We start from the raw sequence: 24,169 nt of genomic DNA on the forward strand, positions 1-24,169 counted from the left end.
TATGTGGTCGGCATGGACGAGTTGGACCAAAGGGTCTGTTTCCGTGCTGTACATCTCTCTGACAAGATGGACTGAAGGGCCTTTTTCTGTGCTGTAAATCTCCCTTTCCTTAAGATGCTTCACTGACTCAGAGTATTTTGTGCATGATGCACAACTTTTGCCTATCATGATTCCATTATCAAATGATGAGTGCATAGTGGTAATTCGGAAATGTTTTCACACAGATCTTCTGTTCGTTAAAACTGATGGACTCTAAATTGCAGGGAATTCTTTCATGAATCCCAAAAACATGTACCCAGTAGATAAAGTTGCATATTGGAAGGACATAATGCTGGAAGGATAGCACAGTGACTCAGTGGTTAGCACTGCTGCGTCACAGTGCTAGGGACCCACGTTCAATGCCAGCCTTAGGTAACTGTGTGGAGTTTGTACGTTCTTTCTGTGTCTGTGTTGCTTTCCTCCCACAGTACAAAGATGTGCAGGTTAGGTGGACTGGCCATGCAGGGATGGGGTGGGTCTGAGTAGAAAGATCTTCAGAGGGTCAATGTAGACTTGATGGGCTGAATGGCCTGATTCCACACTGTAAAGATTCCAGAAATTATCTTTTGTATTGCAATCTCTCACTTTATGCTTCTCTTTTGAATGGGATAATTCTTGATAAATTCACTTTCCTTAGAGATTTATTACCTTCAGCTGAGGGCTCTCAGAGGGTAGGAACAAAACAGATCATACTTCCAGCATAATGGGCTCAATTTTGAGTCACACAAAGTTTACTCACTTGTACAGCCTCAAATTTAGGCCCCATTGTATTGTTCTATGTAGGTCAATCCTGATGTAGTGTTATTTGGTACATTGATTAGTGAATTAAAGTCTTAGAAAAATTGTTGCATAAATAAGGATTTATTCTTGTTACTATTTGGACCACATTGTACCTTCTCACTGAAAATGGTTACCAATTTTATTAAAATTAGAATAGAATTGTAGGAACATCTCTGTTGCTTATCACTAAGACCTTCATTGACATTTCCTGAACTTGTTTCTGGCAGTGAGGGTCTTTGTAGGCAGAGCATGTGAACACATGAATTAAGGGCAGAATTAGGCCATTTAATCCTTCAAGCTCCCCTAATCTACAATAAGATCATGGTTGACCTGCTTATGTTCGAATTCCGTATTGCCACATATCATAGAGTTTACAGCACGTAAAGAGACCCTCAGTCCAACCAGTCCCATGCCGACCATAATCCCAAACCATACTAGTCCGGCCTGCCTGCACTTAGTCCATATCTCTTATTCATGCGCTTAACTAATTGTCTTTTAAACGTTGTAATTATACCTGTATCCAACACTTCCTCTGGACGGTCCCACATACGAACTACTCTAAAGCTTCCTGCCATTCATCTTATCTATACCCCTCATGATTTTATAAACCTCCATAAGGTCACTTCTCAACCTCCTATGCACCAGTGAAAAAAGTCCCAGCCTATCCAGCCTCTCCTTATAACTCAAACCCTCCATTTCCGGCAACATATTGGTAAATCTCTTTTGAACCCTCTCCAGCTTAATAATATCCTTCCTATAACAGTGCTCCTGATAACTTTTGAATCCCTTATCTTGAAAATATTCAACTACCCTCCTCCACTGCCTTCTGAGGCAGAGAGTTCCAGAGTCGCACAATAATCTCTGGCCTAAAAGGCCAACATGCTGGTGAATTTCCTGGAAAACTCAGAAAGCTGTTCAAAAGAAATTCTGTCACCCAACATGTGAGAATGTTTATGCTGAAACTCAAAACTGATCGACATCTGGGTACAAATGCAGGGAGATCATAATTCTAATACCATGTCCTGAATTCTGGACTCACCCAGAAGAGGAAGCTTCCTTTCTTTGGTCACCTTGTTGACACCATTGTAAACTCCAACTGAATCACCCCTTACTCTTTTAAACTCCTGTGAAAACAGGCCCAGCCTGTCCAATTCCTCCTTGTAGGACCAGCCGTTCGTTCTAGGTATAAGTCTTGTAAACTTCTTCTGAACTGTCTTCAATGCATTTTCATCCGTGCTTAAGTAAGGAGAATAAAACACCACGCAGTCACAGCAGGCTGAGGAGATTTTCACCACCACCCTGCATTTGTACCCAGATGTCGATCAGGTTTGAGTTTCAGCATAAACATTTTCAGATTCATTTTCTTTTGAACAGCTTACTGAGTTTTCCCAGAAAATTCCCAGTATGTTGACAATACCAGATGGGTGGTTTTGGATTTCTTAGATACTGCTGGTGCTGATTACAATCTGATCCTGCATCCAAAGGACATATTTTCAATCTTACCAATGGAAATTCTTAATGTAATCAAGCAAGTATTACTATAAAGAGATTAGATTCCAGGGAAACCATTTTGTAACATGACAGCAATATTACAACTCCCTTTATATTCTAGTTAAGGGTTTTGATGTCATAAATTAACTGCGACATGTAAATCAGGAATATGTCCCATAGTACTCGGTTAATTACACAGGTCATTTAGGTCTAGCCAATGTTCATTCTCTCCTAAACTGCTGCATCAATCCAAAAATGCTATCTTGTCAAATCTATGACATGGGCATGCTAAATACTCATTGTAAAGTCATGAAGTTCAAGTCAATTGGTAACCTTCACAAATCTGAGGTCATCCAAAACTCTACCATCCTTATTGTAACCAATCCCATTTTCTTGTGCTTGCTGACCTCAGTTTGCTCCCAAACAAGCAAAGCCTTCAACTTAAAATCCTCACCTTGTTCCCAAATCCCTCTATGGTTTTACTTCTCCCTCTTTCTCTAGCCTCCTCCAGGCCACCTTACTTCAAGATATCTGGACTCATCCAACTCTGGCCTCTAGACATTCAACTATTTAAGCCCTAGCCTCTGAAATTCTCTCTGTAAACCTTTTGGATAGATGTATTGTGCAAGAGTATGGGGCAAAAGCAGGAGATTGGTACTTGGTAACGATACTTGTTTGAAGAAGCAATGCAGGCATGGAGGGCCAAGTTCCTCCTTCGTGCTGGTACACTTCTGTGCTTCTGAACCTTCCATTGTCTCCAACTTCCTTCTTTCTTTTGAGGCACTCATTGAAAACTATCTCTTTGAACAAGTTTTCAGTTATCTGCCATAATATATGGCTTGGAGTCATATTTTACTTCATAGTGCTCCCATGAAAGGCCTTGGGACATTTTGTTATATTAAAGGCATTGTTTGAATACAAGTTATTGTTGAATCATTTTCTACCTCTGAATATTAGAAAATCAGTTGCTAACAGTTTATCAGACAATTTAAAGTGCATAGAATCTGCCAATTGTGAGGCTAGTTCCCCAACTCCCTCCCAGTAGCTAAATTCAGAGTGTGATCCCTTTTAATCTCCAGATCAGGTCTGGGCATTGGTGTTGTGTTTGACTCAGTTGCATTGTGCTACATATCTGTTAGAATTTGGCAATAGGAAACTAAAATAAAATAATTTATATTCTTTAATACTAACCCCAGAGGAATCTCTCCGACAACATCTATGCCAAATTTTTGTGGTAATCTTGCACCTCCTGAGATTGCTGTAGTAACGATGACCTAGAAGTAAAAACAGAACATTATTCCATTATTTTAAAGAAATGCAATAAACTTATTTCCCTCCTCTTTTTTCTGCTAGAGATAATGATTTTTGCAAAAATGCAAGGGCACCAGCAACTCTTTGTTACTTCCATTCAAGTTCCCATGACGTTTGGTTTGTTATTGTAGGCAAGTTATTCATCATGGAACTAAAGGCATTCAAGCTGTGCACATTTTTTGAATGACCCAGGAGCCTGGAAAGCCTTGGGGTCTGCAGTGATTTCTCCATGGCAACACTTCAACAAATCAGATTTGACATGGCAATCAAATAACACCCTTTTCACCTATAGTATAAATTGTCGTGGTCATTTGAAATTTGGTAATCTTGTGTTTGCCCTGATGAGTGCCAAGACAAAAAGGTTCAGCAACATGTCACTGTTTTCAGCAATGCACCAGTGCTTAGCTCAGAGTGGGGCTGGAAAAGGAGCAGGGATTTATCTCTCCACCCTGGAGGCTTCCTGCCTCCGTTCCTGATGAAGGGCTTTGGCCCGAAACGGCGATTTTCCTGCCACTCGGATGCTGCCTGACCTGCTGTGCTTTTCCAGCACCACTCTGATCTAAACTCTGGTTTCCAGCATCTGCAGTCCTCTCTTTTGCCTAATGCACCAGTGCTGTCGTATCGAGCAACTGATTCCATTGACTTTGCTGAGAAACATAACAGACAGCAGAACAGATATCGTTCACAATCACTCAGTCAAAATTGTGCCAACAAGTTCAGTTTGCTCTTCCTCCATTACCAGCCCACTGACATCAGCACAGGGCAAAGAAGGATGGGGACCTTCCTGGTCTGAACTTCCAAAATAAAATTCAGTGATAAGTTTATTCATTGATTCATGCGAAAACATATCAATCAATGACTGTTAGAAGAGCAGTTCAGACTTTAAGTGTAAACCACTTATAACTTTAGAAGCTCTCAAGTGTGGTGACTAGTTATAATGTGAATCCACAAAAAGAAAAAATGAGCTCTAAAACTTTACTTACCACAATAGTTTCCATTGGAATGGCGAAAGGAAGCTTGTGTTTAAATCTGACGTTAATCTCCTTGACAATGAACAGGAGCACACCCGTAATTATAGCAAAAATCAGTGATGCTACATTGGTCTTGGGAAGGTGTTTACAGATGTCAATGAACGTCTGGTTAGAAGAAAAGTAACAAGATCACTTAGGCTGCAATTCAAAACTTAGAAATGAAAATATTTTGTTAATGGCTGGTTATCAACTACTTACATATATTATCGCCAGTGGACCACTGTATGCGTGAATGTTCAGTCCGAAGATGTATTTCAACACTGAGATTAAGATTTGTATCCCAGCTGCTGTCATGAATCCTCGGATGAAGGACTCAGAGAGATAGATGGAGATAAAACCAAACTGAACAAAGCCTAAGCAAATCTGTCAAGTAACAAAAGGAAGATTATCATTCAATGCATTATTTTATGTTATGTGAAATCAACATAGTAGCAACACCAACAAGGCCATCAGTGTCAGCTTTTTTTAACTACACTGAATATGACATGCAATTACAATGGGAAGTAGGTGACATAGTGGTAATTTCATTGGAGGTTGGGTCAATGGCCTGGGACAATGGCAGCTGGTAGAATCTAAATTCAATTTAATAATATTGGAATGGAATGCTAGTTTCAGCAATGGTTAATCATCATCCAGCTGCTTCGTAAATACTTATCAGATTCAAAAAAATGTCCTTTAGGGAAAGAAATGTGCCACTTAGTCTACACATGACTCCCGATCTACAGTAATGTGGTTGATCTTAACTACTGCTCTGCAATAGCCAATCAAACTACACAGCTCACATGAAATTACAGATGGACAGCCACAAATTTTGTTTGTTCTTTGTTTATTTGACATGGGTTACTGGGTGAAATTCTGGTTCTAACCAGTTCTAGTTAGATGTATTCCTGAAGGTTTCCTTACCACCAGCTGCCTCACTATTATTCAATTAACTTTTTCCTCATTCAAATTAATTTTGAAGTTAATAAACATACATGTTCAAAAAGAAATGGAAAGTTGTCTGATAGCATTTCCCCTGGGTTGCTTGTAGTATCTTTTAGGTTTTTTTTAAAGATGTTTGTAATTAACTTTCAGAGGTGCCATTACACACTTGAACTCAGGCCTTTGAGGAAGTACATTCACACTACACCACAAGAGCCCTTATATCCTGATCAAGGCATTCTCTAATCAATCTGTTCAGAGATGTGCTGACAGCTGAGACTTGAATATGGGCCCCTTGGTTCTGAGGTTAGGGACACTAACACTTTAGATTTATAAGAGCCTTTAGATTTATAAAATGTTTTTTAGGACAGATTTTTATTTAGTTTTGTTTTATTATGGCTGGCACCTGTTACTTATGATTCTGCATTTCCATTGACAACTGCTGTAGGCTTATCTCTTGTTTCATGTCCAATTACTGTATCCTACGGCCTTGCACCATCCTTCATGTGATATTTAGTCATTCCTACCTCACACCCTATCGCAGATCTTGCCTTGTATTCTTCACTCCCCTTCCCTTACCACAGTAATTGCTTAAAAAATGATTACATCTCTAACTTTCTCCATCTCTGATGTGATGCCAATGGCCTGGTGCTGTGGATATTGGATTGGAGGTTTGGGTTGCTGGGAGAATTGACTGGATTGGGGGATGTAACCAGCGTGAGTGGGGAGAAAAACTCAGCATCCCGCTGAAATAAAATGGAATGGCAATGATTTGAGCTGAGGGTCCAGTTAATGACCATTTTCAATGGAGATGGAGTATTCCATCTATTGATGTCCCTCCCCCACCACTATCCCACTGTTGTATGTGGATCTTGCCACCTGTTAGAGATTGACTCATGGTAACCATTGATACCTCCTTTAAATCTACCACCCAACCATTGCTCCCTGCCTCCTCCCATAACCAACTGCAGTAGACCATAATTGTAGCCGCATGGCATTCCTTCATAGTGTTGTAGCCAGACTTACTTCTAACAAAGCATGCCACCAATGTGGTCCTCCAGCTTCATTAATGGTGCCCACTGTCTTGATTGTAATGCTGGCTGCCCACAGCCAATTGTTCCTCCTACCTATCCAGTCTGCTCTCCCAGGGACAGTCTGTAACTTGGCTCCCTCTGGCCAAATCCTGCAGGTGGCATATTGTGGGGAGTGTGGGGAAGAGGGAAAGAGGAGGCTCAAGCACCATTGGGATGAGGACCGGCACATTGGGATCCCAACATCTATCATAAAATCAGCTCAGTAAGTCTACTTTTCTCTCCACAGAACCTGCCAGAGCGACTAAGTCTTGCTTTTTGCATTTTGTTCCCTTTTTCTACCGAGAGAGAAACAGAGTTAACATTTGGTATGACTCTTATTCATCAGGATTCTGAAATAGAGTCATTTTGGATACAAAATGTGACTCTGTTTCTTCTTCCACAGATGCTGCCAGACTTGCTAAGTTTCTCCAGCACTCTGCGCTCATTTCAAAATTCCAGCATATGGAGTAACTTGCTTTTGTTCCTTTTACCTATATTTTGTTAAAAAAAAAGCAAACATTGAATAAAAGAGGAATTAAAACTATGACTCCCCTTGGAGATGAAATATGCTTCCAATCTAATTTATATTAATGGCTTCCATCTGCTGGTGCTATTTCTGAATTGTTTACCTGTATTACAGCTGTTAAGCAGGTTACAGTTCCCGCAATTCTCATGCGATACTCATTCATAGCTCCAACATCTGTGACGGTTTCATTCAGACTTTCGTTGAAGTGTTGAAATTTTTCAATGGGAGCCTCAGCTTGGACCACGGTCCCAACTATAATACTCAACACAGCAAAGGTACCTGTTAGAAACATGAAGAGTGACAAGCGTAAGGAACCTGCAAGATGATGTTTTGATTCATCACATTATCCCGATTGGTGCTGCATTCATCCACCCCCTTTAGAGCTTTCCCACATATGCCAGTAAGTCGTGGGGCCAAATGTTATGTCCTTCTCTATGGCATATGTAATGTTGACAGTGGACTCGAAATGAGGTGATGTGGGGTTCTCACTGGCTCAATGATCCCTGCATCCACTGTACACTGGGGTAGTGAACTCAACAGATTCATAACTCTTTGAGAAAAATAGTTTCTCCTCATCTCTGTTTTAAATCTGCCACCCCTTTAGACTAAAACTGTGATCTGTCATTCGAGATAGCTCTACAATTCAAGAAGACATCCACTCTACACTTAATCTGTCAATCTTCTTTGGCATCTTGTAAACCTCAACTAGATCTCCTCACCTCTCTAAATTCTAGATAGGTTAGGCCTAAACATCTCAATCTCTCTCCATAAGACAAATTCCTCATCTCTGTAAATCAATCCAGTGAACTTTCTCTAAACCACCGCCAAAGTAATTTCATACTGACAGAGATCTTTGACCAGTCTGAAGAAAATTTGGCATTCAGGTTGAAAATGGATACAAAAGTCTCATTTCAGGTGGGTGACAAGGACAAAATAGTCACAACCAATTTAAGAGCAGCCTGTGGGCTTTTCCCAAATAAACCTGCACTCTGTAAGAATGGTCACCATTGTGCCCATTTCATGCATGCAAACAGGCCCAATGGCAGACGTCTGGATTGGTTTGGAATACCTCAGGAATTCAAAGATGAACCTTACAGATGATATTTCTCTTACTAACACTTGATAATTCTGTACTCTTGCCCCTCCTGCAAGGTTGGACTCTTCAGGAGAGGATAGATAATGTCTACTCCTAATGTTCCAGGTAAGCTGCTCTGAGGGGCACCCATTGAAGTGTCATCACATTCACTTTCATAATCTCCAGCCACCACCCCATGTGGACATCAGATGTCTACCCAGAGGCTGGAGAATTTAGAAGGCATACAGGTTTCAGGTATCACAAATATTGGACTCAAAGAAAAGCAATATACTGTAGATACTGCAGATCTGAAATAAAACAGAGAATGCTGGAAAAACTCAGCATGTCTGGCAGCATCTCTGATATGACTCTTCTTCAGATGCATTCTCTATTTTTCTCTCATGAATCTGGGATTTGCTTGATGGCTATGTTTTCACATGCATGCATTAGAACCCAATGACTTTTTCCTTTAAATCCTGTCCATATCACCACTTGAGGTCATTTTGCCACCTACAGTGCATTTTAATCTAAAACATAATTCTATGACTTTCCAAAAACCAAACCCAATGTGCTGAAGCAACTGCACTCAACTTGCTGAGCAATGGCTCAGAACTTATTAGAGGTCATATCACTCATGAGATCAAAGTGATTACTTTTGGTTTCTGTTAACTCTATAACCCTGACATCCTTCAGAGATTTCTGCGCACCTCCAGCTCCGGCCTCTTATGCATTGATTTTCATTACTTAGAGTAATGGAGTTCTACAGCATGGAAACAGATCCTTCAGTCCAACTCGTCTATGCCAACCACATATCCTAAATTAATCTAGTCACCTTTGCCAGCATTTGGCCCATATACCTGTAAACTTTTCCTATTTATGTACCCATCCTGATGCCTTTTTAACTGTTGTAATTGTACCAGCTTCACCACTTCCTTTGGCAGCTCATTCCATGCACGCACCACTTTCTGTGTGAAAAAGTTATCCCCGGGTCCCTTTTAAATCTTTCCCCCTCACCTTAAACCTAGTTCTGGACTCCCCCAACCTGGGGAAAAGACTTTGGCTATTCATCCTATCCGTGTCCTTCATGGTTTTATAAACCTCTATAAACCTCCTCAACCTCTGACGCTCCAGGGAAAATAGCCCCAGCCTATTTAGCATCTCCCTACAGTTCAAACCCTCCAACCCTGGCGACATTCTTGTAAATCTTTTCTGAACCCTTTCAAGTTTCACAACATCCTTCTCCATTGACTGCTGTTTCTTTAGCTGCTGAGGTCCTAAACTCTGGAATCACCACACTAAATCTCTCCACCTCTTTTTCTCTGTCCAAATCTTTAAGATGCTCCTTAAAATCCCCAGACCAGAATGAGTCACTTGTCTTAATGAGGTAGTACATCTGTCAAATTTGTTGGGAAAACATTCCTTAAAAAGCATCTTAATTTGACTACAGTAATGGTGCTATACACATTGTTTTTGTTGATGAATCCTTCGCGTTGGAACTATATTTACTTTAACACTCTTGTAGTTCTTTTAGAAATTTGCCACACATGATGTGTATTTTTGGTTAACACGTTGTGATTATGCATCAATCAGCAGTTCATATTTGTGATGAAAATCTATTCCCCACCGGTTCCCATTTGCATTTCTGACACAAACTAATTCCGGTTGCGCCAGGGAGAATTTTATGATGAAATTTGCTGAGGGGAAAAGTTAACAGGCAAGACCACCCCCTGAGAAAGAGAAACACCTGGTATGTCTGTTGGAAACATGAGCTTTTTAAAAAATTCAATCATGAGTTTTAAGCATCCTTTAGCAGGCTAACATTTGGTTCTGATCCCTAATTGCCCTGGAGAAAATAGTGGCAGTGTTCTTGAACTGTTGTAATCCTAATGGTGTAGGTATGCACAACAATGCTATTAGTGAGGAAATTCCAGCCTTACTGTACAATGGCATTGAAGGATTGGTGACATAGATCCAAGTCAGTATGGTGGTGACTTCTAGGGGAAATACATTCCGATTTTGTCAGAATTGCTAGAAACGCACAATACCTTAGCTACTGCCTGAAAGAGGACATCCTTCAAATGTCATACTTCACCAGAATTGTTTTTCTTCTAAAAGCTTCACCTGAAACATTAGCTTAACCTTACATTTTGGCACTGACTAGCTCATTGTAATTCATCTTCTGATTACATACCTCCCTTGTTGATTCAAGAATAGCATGAACAGAGAGTCACTTTGTTTTTGCGTTTAACTGGTTTGTTGACTGAAGCATAAAAGGAAGTGAGAATGAAACCCATTGTCAAAATGAAGGCAACAGAAATAAGATCATAATTTTAAAAAAAACAAACAACTCAATTATTACAGATAGGATCTGATCCTGTGAAGCATTCAAAGGAATTGTCATTGACGTGAAACATTAACTCTGTATACCTCTCCACAGATGCTGCCAGGCCTGTTGCATAATTCCAGGATATTCTGCTTTTATTTCCAACAGTGGCAGTATTTTGCCTTTGTTCCATAAAGTGTCTTTTGCAATAAAAGATTGGTATTCACTTTGGATTGCATCATCTTGCAATCAAGTGTTTAAAAACACAAGCTGTTTCCATGCTAAGAATAAAAAAATCAACAGGATAGACAAACCTGGGACCATGTGATGTATGCTTCCAAGAAAGAAGTAGATAAGAAGAGGGTAGAATGAGGAATACAGTCCGTTGACCGGGGGGAGACTGGCCAGTAAGGCAAATGCCATTCCTATTAAAGAAAACACATCTTAATTAAAACAACATCTTACTGTCTAAATCTAGAGTTTACATCACTGCATTTAACAACAAAAGCATATTTTCTTCTTTGACATCATTGACAATATGGCTGAATGTCCTTGTGATAAATGTTACAATTTCTCATCATCTTCTCCCTAATTCTAAACTACACAATATGATGTTGAGATGACAGAGCGGGAATACCATTAGATGGCACAAGTACAGAATAATTTGGAAAGGAGATTCAAGTCCTCCCCACTCCACCATCACTGCCACTCACCCCCCTGCCCAAGGACATGTGATGGAATTTGAATTCCATTCATAAATTTGGATTATAAAGTTAGTCACATTAACAATCATATCACAACCTGGTTGACTAACGCCCTTCAGGGAATGAAACATGAGCTGGCCTACCATGAGACAAGACCCACACCAATGTGTTTGTATTGATTTTATCTGGCCTCTGAAATGACCGAGGCATCCTCTTGGTTTAGGATCAGTTAGGAATGGGCAGAAAATGCTAGTCTTCCCACGATGCCCACATTGCATGAATTTGAATTAGCATTATTGTTAAATGTACTCACATGAGTACAGTGAAAAGTTTACAAGTAGCCACTTACTTGCTAACTTAGGTACAAAACCAAAAGATAGCATATTCTTTTAATAACTAGTCCTCTATAACTGGGGACCAACCATCACATAAGGTCTTTCTGCCAAAGTACAATGGGGCTGTACTCAGTTATCGGACTCTTCCGGTGCCTCTGATATATGTAAATTGTTCCAAGTACCGAGCATAATTGAGAAATGCTTTTAGATTTGTTGTAACTATTGTGAAAGTCAAACCCCAGCATTTCTTTTCTTCTCTGGACACAAAAACTCTATGGGTCTGAATCGCTTTAGTAACAGTATGTAGATAAAGATTTCTTTGATGAATAAATATATTTTTGTGAAAGTAAACAAGTTCTCTATAATTAAATGACTTAAGACATTCAAAGGAATTCAGATTTTATAGCAATTCCATTATGTTGGAGTCTCCTTTCCTGTGTAATCAATGAATGATTTGTGCTGTTGAATGATTTAGCAAAATTATAAATTGCACCAGAATGTTTGCAGATTAATATTCAGCTTGCCAAGGACCAGCCCCTTTCTTGAGTTTAAATTGTTTTCTTTTACAAACTGTTTTACTTGGATCTCTATGTTCGCTTAAGAATGTTGGGACGTTTGTAATATTCACAATGGAACTCTAGGATAATCATATAGTCAAAAATTAAGATAGCTTATAATAACACTTTAATTTATACTACCTTATCATATCTCAACACCACACGATGTATGATTTTTTGGCATCCAATCACTTAGGTCTGAAATGCTTTGGAAATAGTTCAGTTAAATTGCGTATAAACTAGCTTTACAATGAATTCAGTACACTGGTCAGACCACATGAAGACATATGGGAACATAAGATTCTTATCAATACATTTAAGCAAACAATGTTAATATAGGATAAATCAGTTTATATATTATATGTTACTGGCAATAGGAATTCATTGCAATGAGCAGGTAAACAAGGGGAAAAGTTAGCAGAATGTCTGTTGCTAATTACAATGGAAATCTGAGTTGGAAGCCATATCCAAATTTTGGATCGGACAATGCTTTCAGATTAGGGGCTCAGGCTGAAATGCTACCTTTTGGTCTGTAAGATTTCATGGTTTTGCTTCAGCATATGGAAGCCATCGGAGAAATTAAAGAAGAGTCTGTTTCTGAATATTTATCCAGACAAAACTTTGAAATGCTGTAAATAGATCAAAGTAGTGCCAGAACAAGTGGTGGCACTAAATCTACAGTATCTGACTGTCTCCACCCCAGGGTTTCAAAGAAAGTCGTGAGGAAATTGCAAATCTTCAGGGTTTAATCTTCCAAAGTTTCCTCCATTCAGGGATTGACACTTTAGATTGGACAAATGTAAATGTAATTTCATCACTTAAAATGGGTAGAAGAGAGAAACCAGAAAATTATAGACCTGTCAATCTAGCATCTGTTGTGGGGATGTTATAATTAAGAATGGAGTGACCGAGTTCCGAAAGAAATTTGAGCCGATCAGATAGAGCTAACCTGGATTTATAAAAATTAGGTCATGTCAAACAAACCTAATTGAGTCATTTTTAAGAGACAGGGGAATGTCTACAGATGTTGTTTGTATGAGCTTTCAAAAGGTATTAAATAAGGTCCCACATTAAAAAAAAGATAAAATTAAAGAATTATGACCTGGTTGAGTTTCAGGGAGAACGGCTCTGCGAAAATTGAAAGCACATGATTAGAGGTGTTCCACAAGGATGTCTGGCCTCAAGTATTCACGGTATTAATTATTCACTTAACATTGTAATTTTTCCAATTACACAATAATGAGACAGAATTTAGTCTGGTGTTGGGGGGCATACCAACAAGTCTGATGGCAACCCAATTAACCAGACGTCTGGGAACCCTGATAGAGGTCAATAACTGACAATAGGAACTCTGCTGCTGGGGCTCCTGGATCTGCAGGGGACATTTCATTCCAGGATACTTTCCCCCACTTCCTCCCCCACCTCCAAAATGACTAGGGCTGAAATTTCACCCATGAGAGCTGCTGGTCAGTTAGAAGCTCTTCATTGGAAGTAATGGTTGCTACTATTTGTACCACTAAGGTTTTCGCCAGACAGCATTACTGAATCCTGGAGAAAGGTAAGTGAGGATGGGATGGAAATTACTGGGAGGACTCTGGCTGGGAGCAAGAGGGGAATCGGACAAAAGGGCAGGGGTACAGAGGTGGCCAAGATAAAAAGAAGCCATATGGAACATAAAACATAGAACCTAGAACATTACAGCACAGTACAGTACAGGTCCTTTGGCCTTCGATGTTGTGCCTATCTGTGAAACTAATCTGAATCCCATCTAATCTACACTATTCCACTTTCATCCGTATGTCTATCCAATAACTGTTTAAATGCCCTTAAAGGTGGCGAGTCTACTACTGCTGCAGGTAGTGCGTTCCACGCCCCTATTACTCTCTGAGTAAAGAAACTACCTCTGACATCTGTCCTATATCTATCTCTTGTACTCCATGCTTGCCTTCATTGACCGGGGCATGGAGTACAAGACTTGGCAAACCATGTTGCAGCTATGTAAAACCCTTGTTAGGCTGCATTTGGAGTATTGTGTGCAGTTCTTGGAGAGAGTGCAGAGAAGGTTCACCAGGATGTTGTGTGGTCTTGAGGGCACTGGGTGTGAAGAGAGGTTAAAAAGACTAGGATTGTTTTCACTGGAAAGATGGCAGCTGCAAAGAGACCTGATAGTGATCTACAACATTTTGAGAGACATAAATAGAGTGGATAGTCAGAAGCTTTCTCCCAGTTTCAAATACAAGGGGACACACACATTCAAGGTGAGAGGGGGGCAAGTTTAAGGGAGATGTGCAAGGGAAGTTTTTCACACAGAGAGTGGTAGGAGATTGGAACGCACTGCCAGGAGAGGTGATGGAAGCAGGCACATTGGTGACATTTAAGAGGCAACTGGATAGTTACATGAATAGGGAAGGAATAGAGGCATATGGACCAAATAAGGGCAGTAAGTTTGCTTTTTAGTTTAGTTAGGGCATGATGATTGCCACAGGCTTGGAGGGTCGAATGGGCATGTTCCTGTGCTGTACTTCTCTTCAGTTTTTATTCTTTTGTTCTATTGACTCTCAGAAGACTTCTCCTTCTCTTTATCAGGCACCTATTGAATGAGGAGCCTCCCCTCTGAGGTCGCAAACAAGTTGAACAGGGTTCAACTCCTGGTTTCCCCACATAGTGAATCCCCTGTCTGTTACCAGTAGAATATTAACAGAAGATGACCCTAAGTGTTTCTTATTAGCTGAGATGAAGACCTAAAATGGCATCTGGGCAGGGAGACAGTCTTGAGCCCTTCCCACCCAGACTTAATCAAGGGGGAGAGAAGCTGACTCTTGAGTCCTCATCTGGTTAGACATGGAACTTCCCCTTAGTGCATCATTTATATTGAAGACAATAAAGTGGAGACCCAAGTATTTTCTAAATGGTGAAAAGCTACAGGAGAACATAGATACAAAGTGATATCTTGGTCTGTCTACACAGATCCCTAAAGTGTCGTGGTCAGCTAAAATAAAAAAATCAAAAAGGGTAATGAAATGTTCAGCCTTTTTAACTGGGAGTCTAGAATATAAATGGAAGGACATTTTGTTGCAAGGCCTGGTTAAGTCATAATGAGAGAACTGTGTACAGTTCTAGTCACCACACTTTAAAGAGGCAATAAAAGTCTTGGAAGCTGTTCATTGCTGCTTTTCTAGAATGCTACCATGATGAGATTACCATGTTTAACTCCAAGGCTTTGGTAATGGAGAGAGATCATGTGAACTAGACTCATATTCTCTGGAATACATACGAATAATTAAGGAATGACTTAATTGAGGTCTTTAAGATGTTGAAAGGTTGGATATAGAGAAATGCTTTTCACTGTTTAAGGACAGGGACATTACCTTAAAAGCAGAACTGGACCACATAGGAGAGAGGCCAGAAACCAGTTCTTCACATAAAGGAAAGTGTGACAGTCTCTCCCACAAAAAAAACAGATTAAATCCCAACCTAATTAAGTCGGAGATCAAAAGATTTCAGCCAATGAAGAAAACTAAAGGCTGTGGAGTTAAGGCAAGCAGTGGGGTAGGATACAGAATGGGGAATGAATGTGGAACAATCCCAAAAGTGTTGAATGACCTGCTCGTGTGTGTCTGTTCCAATGCTGCTGTATGGATCTGAAGGACGCAAATGTGGAATTCAATGGCATCCCAACATAGTGACTCTAAGTGATTAGCCATGGGGAAACTATTACATAATGAAAAGGAAAGATGTGGCGGCTCAATAAAGTGTACTAGATGCTGTGAGTTTGTTATTACTGGATTGAAGTATTAGCTACACCTTCACTTTTTTCCATGTCAGTCCATTGGCATGAAAATGTTGCCAGAGCTCAGTCTAAAGAAGAAGCTTTCTTACCTTGGGGGACCTGGATAGTCCCAGCACTGATGCCTGATATGATATCGAAAATTAAACTCCTCTTAATATTGTATTTCGGAAGCCATGCAATTATTGGGAAGAACTGAATGAGCAGGGCTTTGAGTCTGGTCGTTGAGCAGCTAGGGAATAGGAAAAAAATGTTCAGATCCTTTTGTCAGATTGGATAGCATTAAAATACACTGTCCATATATTTGCTTGGAAGCAATCGATCCATGTTTACTCACTTAAAAAAATTGAGACTTTAGAACTTTTGAAATTGTATGCAGATTATTTTACAGAGAAGATTTCTGGCGCTGTGAAGTGTTTCATAAAAACTAGAAGCTGGATGAGGCCATTCAGCCCCTCAAGCTTGCTGTTTAGTATAATACTTGACCACACCAGAGAATATTCCACCAAGTAGTGAAGCGAGACTGAGCTCTCTTGTAATCTTGTCTTATAATTCTTTTAATCAACTTGTTGGACATGTTATGATGCACCTCTGGGGCAGGAGAGACCTGAATACAGGCCTTTTGGCCCAGATGTAGGGACATTACCACTGTGTCATCACACACAGAAAATTGTAACAGTGAGAATCGGTAGTCAGTTGGCATCATTAGATGGGTGATAGCTGATTGCTTGCCCCTCTCTCCAGCACAGGGATATAATCGCCAATTATAATGTCACTGCAGACCACATCTCATCCATTTGGTAGCTTTCCAAGGTCCAGTAGGTTCTGGCCTGAGCCATAATAACTGGAATATACCTCTCAAGCATTTCAAGGATGTGACCTTCTTTGTTTTCCTTAATGCTTAGAGTTACTGAGAGTCAATGGAACCATGGTGGAAGCATTGAGATTGGTCAACAAACTCAAGTAACAAGAAGGCAACCTGGCAATAACACCAGATGCAGAAAAACGGTATTCATTTTGGTTAGTTGTGAAAGTTCAAAATGAGAAGGTTATTTTAAATGATTCCCATTTACCTGAAGAATTTCTTTGCTTTTTGTGCATGGGGGTAGCTCCTGACTTTTTTCTGGTATTCTTCATCAAAATCCGGAATTGAATAAGCTGAGCGGTCAACAATATAACGCGGGCGGACATGCATCTTGCCCAAAACTCTGCAGAGAAAGCAAATTGCAAATAATGAAAACTAATTATCAAGATAATAGAAAAAACCCCAAAAGAACTGCGGATGCTGTAAATCAGAAACAAAAATAGAAGTTGCTGGTGACCCTTGCTCAGGTCTGAGAAAGGATCACTGGACCCAAAACGTTAACTCTGATTTCTCTTCACAAATGCTGCCAGACTTGCTGAGCTTTTCCAACAACCTTTGTTTTTGATTCTAATTATCAAGTTTCCTGCTCATCAAGTGACTATCTCAATGATGGATTGACTGGATTTGTTGAGAATCTGTGACATCCATCCCAGGTAGCAATGAAAGGGTGAATTCCTGCTTTAGGCTGTGCCTGATTCTTTCTTCTATTCTGCCAAATTTCATCTCAATAATAAGTGCACATTAAAACATCCAGTCTGTTTTTGACTCAGTTGTTAGCGTTCTCACCTCACTATGTATAATATTTAATTGGCTGTAAAGCTTTTAGAGATCTTCTACGGTCACAAAGGCACTATATCAATACAAGTCTTTAATCATTTAACTTGGCCCAACTAGTCCATGATAGTGATTATTTTTCTTGCGCACTTCTGCAGCTAACTCTATAAAGAGAACTTTAATTCCCGCATGCCTCTACGTCATGTCTCCTTAAATAATATAATTCACTATTCTACTCAACTACATCTCGTTGTCACAAGATCCACCTTTACTCATTTTCTGGGTAAAGAAATTTCTGTTTTACTTTTATCTGGAATCCATATATGCAAGGGATGAGACTGAATTGTTATTGAGAGATGTGTTAATGTTAGTGATCAGTAATATCAAATGTTTTCGTGCCTGGACTAGTATGGGATAACTCTAGGCAGCTTCAAAGTGTTCTCCACACAAATAGGAGACTACAGATTCTACCATCCTAATGGCTTCCTACAGGGGAAAGGAGTGGCCGAGTGAAAATATGGCTGTCAATCCAGGTAATGTTCTAAGGACCTGAATTCAAATTCTGTCACAGCAAATGGTGGGATTTGAATTTTTTTAAAAAGTGTGGAATTAAGAGTCTAATGATGACCATGAATTCATTGTCAATTGCTTGAAAAACCCATCGGGTTCACTAATTTTCTTTAGGGAAGGAAACTGCTAACTTACCTGGTCTAGCCTACATGTGACTCCAGACCCGCAGCAATGTGGTTGACTCTTAACTGCCCTCTGGGCAATTAGGGATAGGCATTAAATGCTGGTAAAGTGACACCCTTGTCCCTTCAATGAATAAAAAAAAGGAGGTTGGGAGCTAGAGATCATGTGGGAATTTACAGTTTGCATCAGTGAAACTACATGGTTCAAGAGGTATGATTAAACGTATGCATCAAGTAACTCTGTAACACAAAGAGTGTAAGAGTAGAGAATAGATACATAATTCACAATGAAGTGCTTGAAATGTTAACTGTTTCTGTCTCCACAGATGCAGCTCGATCTGCTGAGTTTCTCCATTGTTTTTATTTCTGAGTGTCTGTTGTCTGACCTAATGACTTCTCATGTTTGTCTGGCTTTTTGGACTTTACAATCTGAATGGATTCTGTTGCTTTTCTGTGATACGTTTGGTCCTTTTCCTCTCAGGATTTCTCTATTGTTCTTTCTAATGTCTAATTCCATCAAGAACTGAATGGCATTTTCCAAAGTCAAAGCCTCTTTGGGTGGTGATAAATCTGATAATGACTTATCAGCAATTCCAACAACAATTTTGTTTAGAAAAACTGAAAGAACTGCAGACACTGCAAATCATAAGCTAAAACAGAACTTGCTGGAAAAGCACAGTAAGTCTGGCAGCATCTGTGAAGGGAAATCTGAGTGACCCTTCCTTCGAAGATAACCAATTGCCTGAAGCTTTAAAGACAATCCTGTTTCTCAATGGCCTTACTGTGCGATTCTCGTCATCTGCTGCTTTATAAGATGAATACAATTCTTTTTAACAGATTTTCCTCAATGACCTGCACTGTCTTTTGCACTACAAATAATTCACATTGTCTTATGTCCTTTTTTCTGGATGAGTCCCACTATCTGCAATCTTAATAAATTCTTCCTGCCTTTACAATAATGGATAATAATTGATCTCCCAATTTCTTCTGTGGCCTCAATAGTCTCTTAATTATTTTCTTCTGTTAGGCTTTTTTCTGCTTAGTCTTCGAATTCATTCCTTCAGTTCTTTAATTCTGGTTTCATGTCCTGCTCTGTGTTACCAACTGGTTATTAACTTATTTCTCTGGTCCTTGGCTTTGCCTCCTATAGCTATGCCTCCTGCGGCAACAACATTTGTTTCTGAGCTTTAAGCACTTTGTTTACTTCTCCATTTCTCAGCCTATAAATGTGCTCCATATTTTAAAGCTTTCCTCTTGCCCACCAGAGATAACAATTTTACTCAAGTCGCCTTCAATGTCTTTTCGTTGGCATGTGTTCATCAACACCCAATGAAAACTATAACTGCCAGGTGTGACCAGTGTTCCAGTGCCACGTAGCTGAAAGCTCCCATTTACTTACACACTTCTCTTACCAGCTCTAAATGCTTTCAGCATCAACTTTTGAATCTGCCTTGTTAATTCTTGCCACAAATTGATTTTCTTCGGGCTTCTGAACTGTTCAACTTTTTCAACTACTGGTTGTCAGTAGAAGTTGCTCTCTTAATTCTACATCCTGAGCTCAGTAGAATCTGCACATTTTTCTGTTTGGTGTAAGTCAAATGCACCACTGCTCACCATGTATGATAGATTCACACCCATTCACTGAACTTTGTCTGAGTTAGCTGCACTCTCAGTCACAATAATACTGCTAACATCCTCTTTTTAGGTTGGGATCTATCAAGCCTGTTTTGTCCAGTATTGTAGGGAATATTCAGGTTGTCTAACTAGAGAGGCTCATGTCTTAAACAGGATGCAGCTTATTGCATGGTAGCAAGCAGGGACACATTACTTCGGTACAATATACATTGTTACAAAGACTATGAGGAGACTGAAGGATGGGTCTTTCTCTTTTGAGATCCAGAGCTGTTATTCTGCCCAAGCCGACAAGGCATCATTCTGCAGAATGGTTCTTAATACACTTCTCAGCATTAACCCTTTCAGAACCAAACTCCTTATAGAACAGTGTATATTACACAGACTAGCTTGTGCAGCTGATGTGTAGCCATTAGGAAGGGGGATTGTTCCACATAATTCCACATCGAGTGAAAGAATTTTTGAGAAAAGGTCTTATTTTGATGTTAACTGGTTTGTAAACTTGCTTCAAATAAATTGATGCTACCCAGTGCTTAAAATACTACAGCTACCTAAGTGGTTATTAAGGCTATGGAGGTCTGTTTTAAGTTGCCTTCTTATGGAGCCAGAATAAGCAGGAGAGTCTCCACATTAAGACTGTAACCATCATATTCACCTTGCTTTTGCTATGATCCCAGCTGACGGTAATACTGGACAAGTCAGTTCTCAGTGCGAAACCTGGCTTGATAGATTGGTAAAGTTTTTGCAGTTTGATTGCCATGATGCCATTTTGGTCTGAACATAAGACCATAAGACCATAAGACATAGGAGAGGAAGTAAGGCCATTCGGCCCATTGAGTCCACTCCGCCATTCAATCATGGCTGATGGGCATTTCAACTCCACTTACCCGCATTCTCCCCGTAGCACTTAATTCCTTGTGACATCAAGAATTTATCAATTTCTGCCTTGAAGACATTTAGCGTCCCAGCCTCCACTGCACTCTGCGGCAACGAATTCCACAGGCCCACCACTCTCTGGCTGAAGAAATGTCTCCGCATTTCTGTTCTGAACTTACCCCCTCTAATTCTAAGGCTGTGTCCACAGGTCCTAGTCTCCTCGCCTAACGGAAACAATTTCCTAGCGTCCACCCTTTCCAAGCCATGTATTATCTTGTAAGTTTCTATTAAATCTCCCCTTAATCTTCTAAACTCCAATGAATACAATCCCAGGATCCTCAGCCGTTCCTCATATGTTAGACCTACCATTCTAGGGATCATCCGTGTGAATCTCTGCTGGACATGCTCCAGTGCCAGCATATCCTTCCTGAGGTGTGGGGACCAAAACTGGACACAGTACTCCAAATGGGGCCTAACCAGAGCTTTATAAAGTCTCAGTAGCACAACGGTGCTCTTATATTCCAACCCTCTTGAGATAATTGACAACATTGCATTCGCTTTCTTAATCACGGACTCAACCTGCATGTTTACCTTTAGAGAATCCTCAACTAGCACTCCCAGATCTCTCTGTACTTTGGCTTTACAAATTTTCTCACCATTTAGAAAGTAGTACATGCTTGTATTCTTTTTTCCAAAGTGCAAGACCTCGCATTTGCTCACTTCCAATGCAATATTCATTGCTCACTTCCTGACTTCCTTTGTCAGCCATGGCTGTCTAATCCCTCCCCGGATAATCTTTCTCTTCTTGGGGATGAACCTCTGTACAGTGTCCTCAATTTTACCCACAAACTCCTGCCATTTTTGCTCTACTGTCTTCCCTGCTAGGCTCTGCTTCCAGTCTATTTTCGTCCGTTCCTCTCTCATGCCCTCATAATTACCTTTATGCTGTGGTTCTGTTCGCCGAGCTGGAAGTTTTTGTTGCAAATGTTTCGTCCCCTGTCTAGGTGACATCCTCAGTGCTTGGGAGCCTCCTGTGAAGCGCTTCTGTGGTGTTTCCTCCGGCATTTATAGTGGCCTGTCCCTGCCGCTTCTGGTTGTCAGTTTCAGCCGTCCGCTGTAGTGGCCGGTATATTGGGTCCAGGTCCAGTCATCCACAAACTCCATCAACAAATACATAGACCTGGACCCAATATACCGGCCACTACAGCGGACGGCTGAAACTGACAACCGGAAGAGGCAGGGACAGGCCACTATAAATGCTGGAGGAAACACCACAGAAGCACTTCACAGGAGGCTCCCAAGCACTGAGGATGTCACCTAGACAGGGGATGAAACGTTTGCAACAAAAACTTCCAGCTCGTCGAACAGAACCACAGCAACGAGCACCCGAGCTACAAATCTTCTCACAAACTTTGAATTACCTTTATTTAACTGTAACACCATTACATCCGATTTTGCCTTCTCTCTTTCAAACTGTAGACTGAACTCTACCATATTATGATCGCTGCTCCTAAGTGTTCCCTTACTTTAAGATTTTTTATAAAGTCTGGTTCATTACATAGCACTAGGTCCAGAATAACCTGCTCCCTTGTGGGCTCCATGTCAAGTTGTTCCAAAAAGCCATCCTGTAAGCATTCCATGAATTCCCTTTCTTTGGATCCACTGGCAACATTATTTACCCAGTCCACCTGCATATTGAAGTCTCCCATGATCACCGTGACCTTGCCTTTCTGACGTGCCTTCTCTATTTCCCAGTACATGTTGCGCCCCTGATCCTGACCACTGTTAGGAGGTCTGTACATAACTCCCATTATGGTTTTTTTGCCTTTGTGGTTCCTCAATTCCACCCACACAGACTCCACATCATCCGACGCTATGTCATGCAGTGCCATAGATTTAATTTTGTTCTTAACTAACAAGGCAACCCCGCCCCCTCTGCCCACCTCCCTGTCTTTTCGATAAATTGAAAACCCTTGGATGTTTAACTGCCAGACCTGACCCCCCTGTAACCACGTCTCTGTGATACCTACCACATCATAATCATTCACGATGATCTGTGCCATTAGTTCATCTGCTTTGTTACGAATGCTACGAGCATTCAGGTAAAGTCCTTAATGCTAACTTTCTTATCATTAGAGATATTGGAAGTCATAAGATGTCCTAAGTTAACCTGATTAACCTTTGTTCAATATTCAATCCCTCCATACCAGGGATTATCCTAGTAAACTTTAAGTGACAACTGTGCCCAGCAATTACTTACTAGAGGAGGGATAGGGAGAAGATGTATGAAGCTGGTACTTGGGATGAGAAGTTTGTTTTATGAAGAAAGGTTGGATCTGTACGATTGATGTTTAGAAGAATGGAAGGGGAGTCAATTTCCTTCCTAGTGCTCGATAATCCCTAAACAGGTCCTCCACCCTTGCTTTGCCTATGTTGTTAGTCCCAACGTGGACCACAACAACTGGATCCTCCCCCTCCCGCTCCAATATCCTTTCAAGCCGGTCAGAGATGTCCCGCACCCTGGCACCGGGCAGGCAACACACCATTCGAGACTCCTGATCCGGCTTGCATAGGATACCATCTGTCCCTCTAATTATAGAATTCCCTATAACAACTACTTGTCTTTTTGCTCCCCCCTCTTGAATGGCCTTCTGCACCATGGTGCTGTGGTCAGCTGGCTCATCCTGTCCAGAGCCCTTTTCCTCATCAGGAGCCTGCTAATGTTTGTTTAATATGCAAAGGAAAAAGTGAAAAAAGTTACCAATATATGATACAATGTTGAAAGATCTTTACATAAACAATAAAAATAAAGGTCCAACTCTCTTCTCAGTAATATCCTCTGTAGCCACTCAGTCCTAGAAAGGCATCACTCCCATCTTAACTCATTAATTTCTTACTTAAATGATTCTTTCCAGCCTTTCTCCTTCAATTGCAGAGGCAGCTTAAGACTTCTGTTCAGCTCAGATTGTTTGGATACTCCTTTCAAGTTCTGACAGCCTGGAAATTTCCAGCAACTTTCACACGCTGGTGGCTACTACAAACTAAACTCTCGCTGTTTGGTGACATCGGCAAACTACAAAATTGTCTTTGTGTTGGGATGACTTCTCTTTTTCTGAATTCAACCACTCAATGATCCAGAGCCATCCATTTCTGAATAATAAAACCAACTTTGTAAATGTGCAGCAATTAACTCCCGAGATAGCTGATCTTGTCCTTTACCCGAAATCACATGCTTTCATGAAAAATCTAGCTTGAGGCCACTGACCAAAATTACTTTCTGGCCTTTGCTTACAAAAAGGTCACCTTCACAGAACAGGAAACTAAAATTGATTTTTTGCAAATCTATGTTCACAAATAACAATAACACACTACAAATC

At 40.4% G+C, this 24,169-nt stretch overlaps 1 protein-coding gene across 4 annotated transcripts in view; it reads right to left on the reverse strand.

The window, feature by feature from the left end:
• LOC122563099 (solute carrier family 26 member 9-like) overlaps positions 1-24,169 on the reverse strand; it is a 110,042-nt gene that overhangs the window by 56,021 nt on the left and 29,852 nt on the right. For all 4 annotated transcript variants that reach the window (XM_043716529.1, XM_043716525.1, XM_043716527.1 and 1 more), the window contains 7 exons: positions 17,027-17,161; positions 16,046-16,185; positions 10,885-10,995; positions 7,276-7,451; positions 4,851-5,015; positions 4,605-4,757; positions 3,502-3,584 (listed from right to left, as the gene is read on the reverse strand). In XM_043716529.1, the coding sequence (XP_043572464.1) occupies positions 3,502-3,584; positions 4,605-4,757; positions 4,851-5,015; positions 7,276-7,451; positions 10,885-10,995; positions 16,046-16,185; positions 17,027-17,148 (950 nt within the window). In that variant the 5' untranslated portion in view covers positions 17,149-17,161. The remainder of the gene's footprint in view (positions 1-3,501; positions 3,585-4,604; positions 4,758-4,850; positions 5,016-7,275; positions 7,452-10,884; positions 10,996-16,045; positions 16,186-17,026; positions 17,162-24,169) is intronic.

The sequence above is a fragment of the Chiloscyllium plagiosum genome, chromosome 26 (assembly GCF_004010195.1).
Source record: "Chiloscyllium plagiosum isolate BGI_BamShark_2017 chromosome 26, ASM401019v2, whole genome shotgun sequence".
NCBI lineage: Eukaryota > Metazoa > Chordata > Chondrichthyes > Orectolobiformes > Hemiscylliidae > Chiloscyllium > Chiloscyllium plagiosum.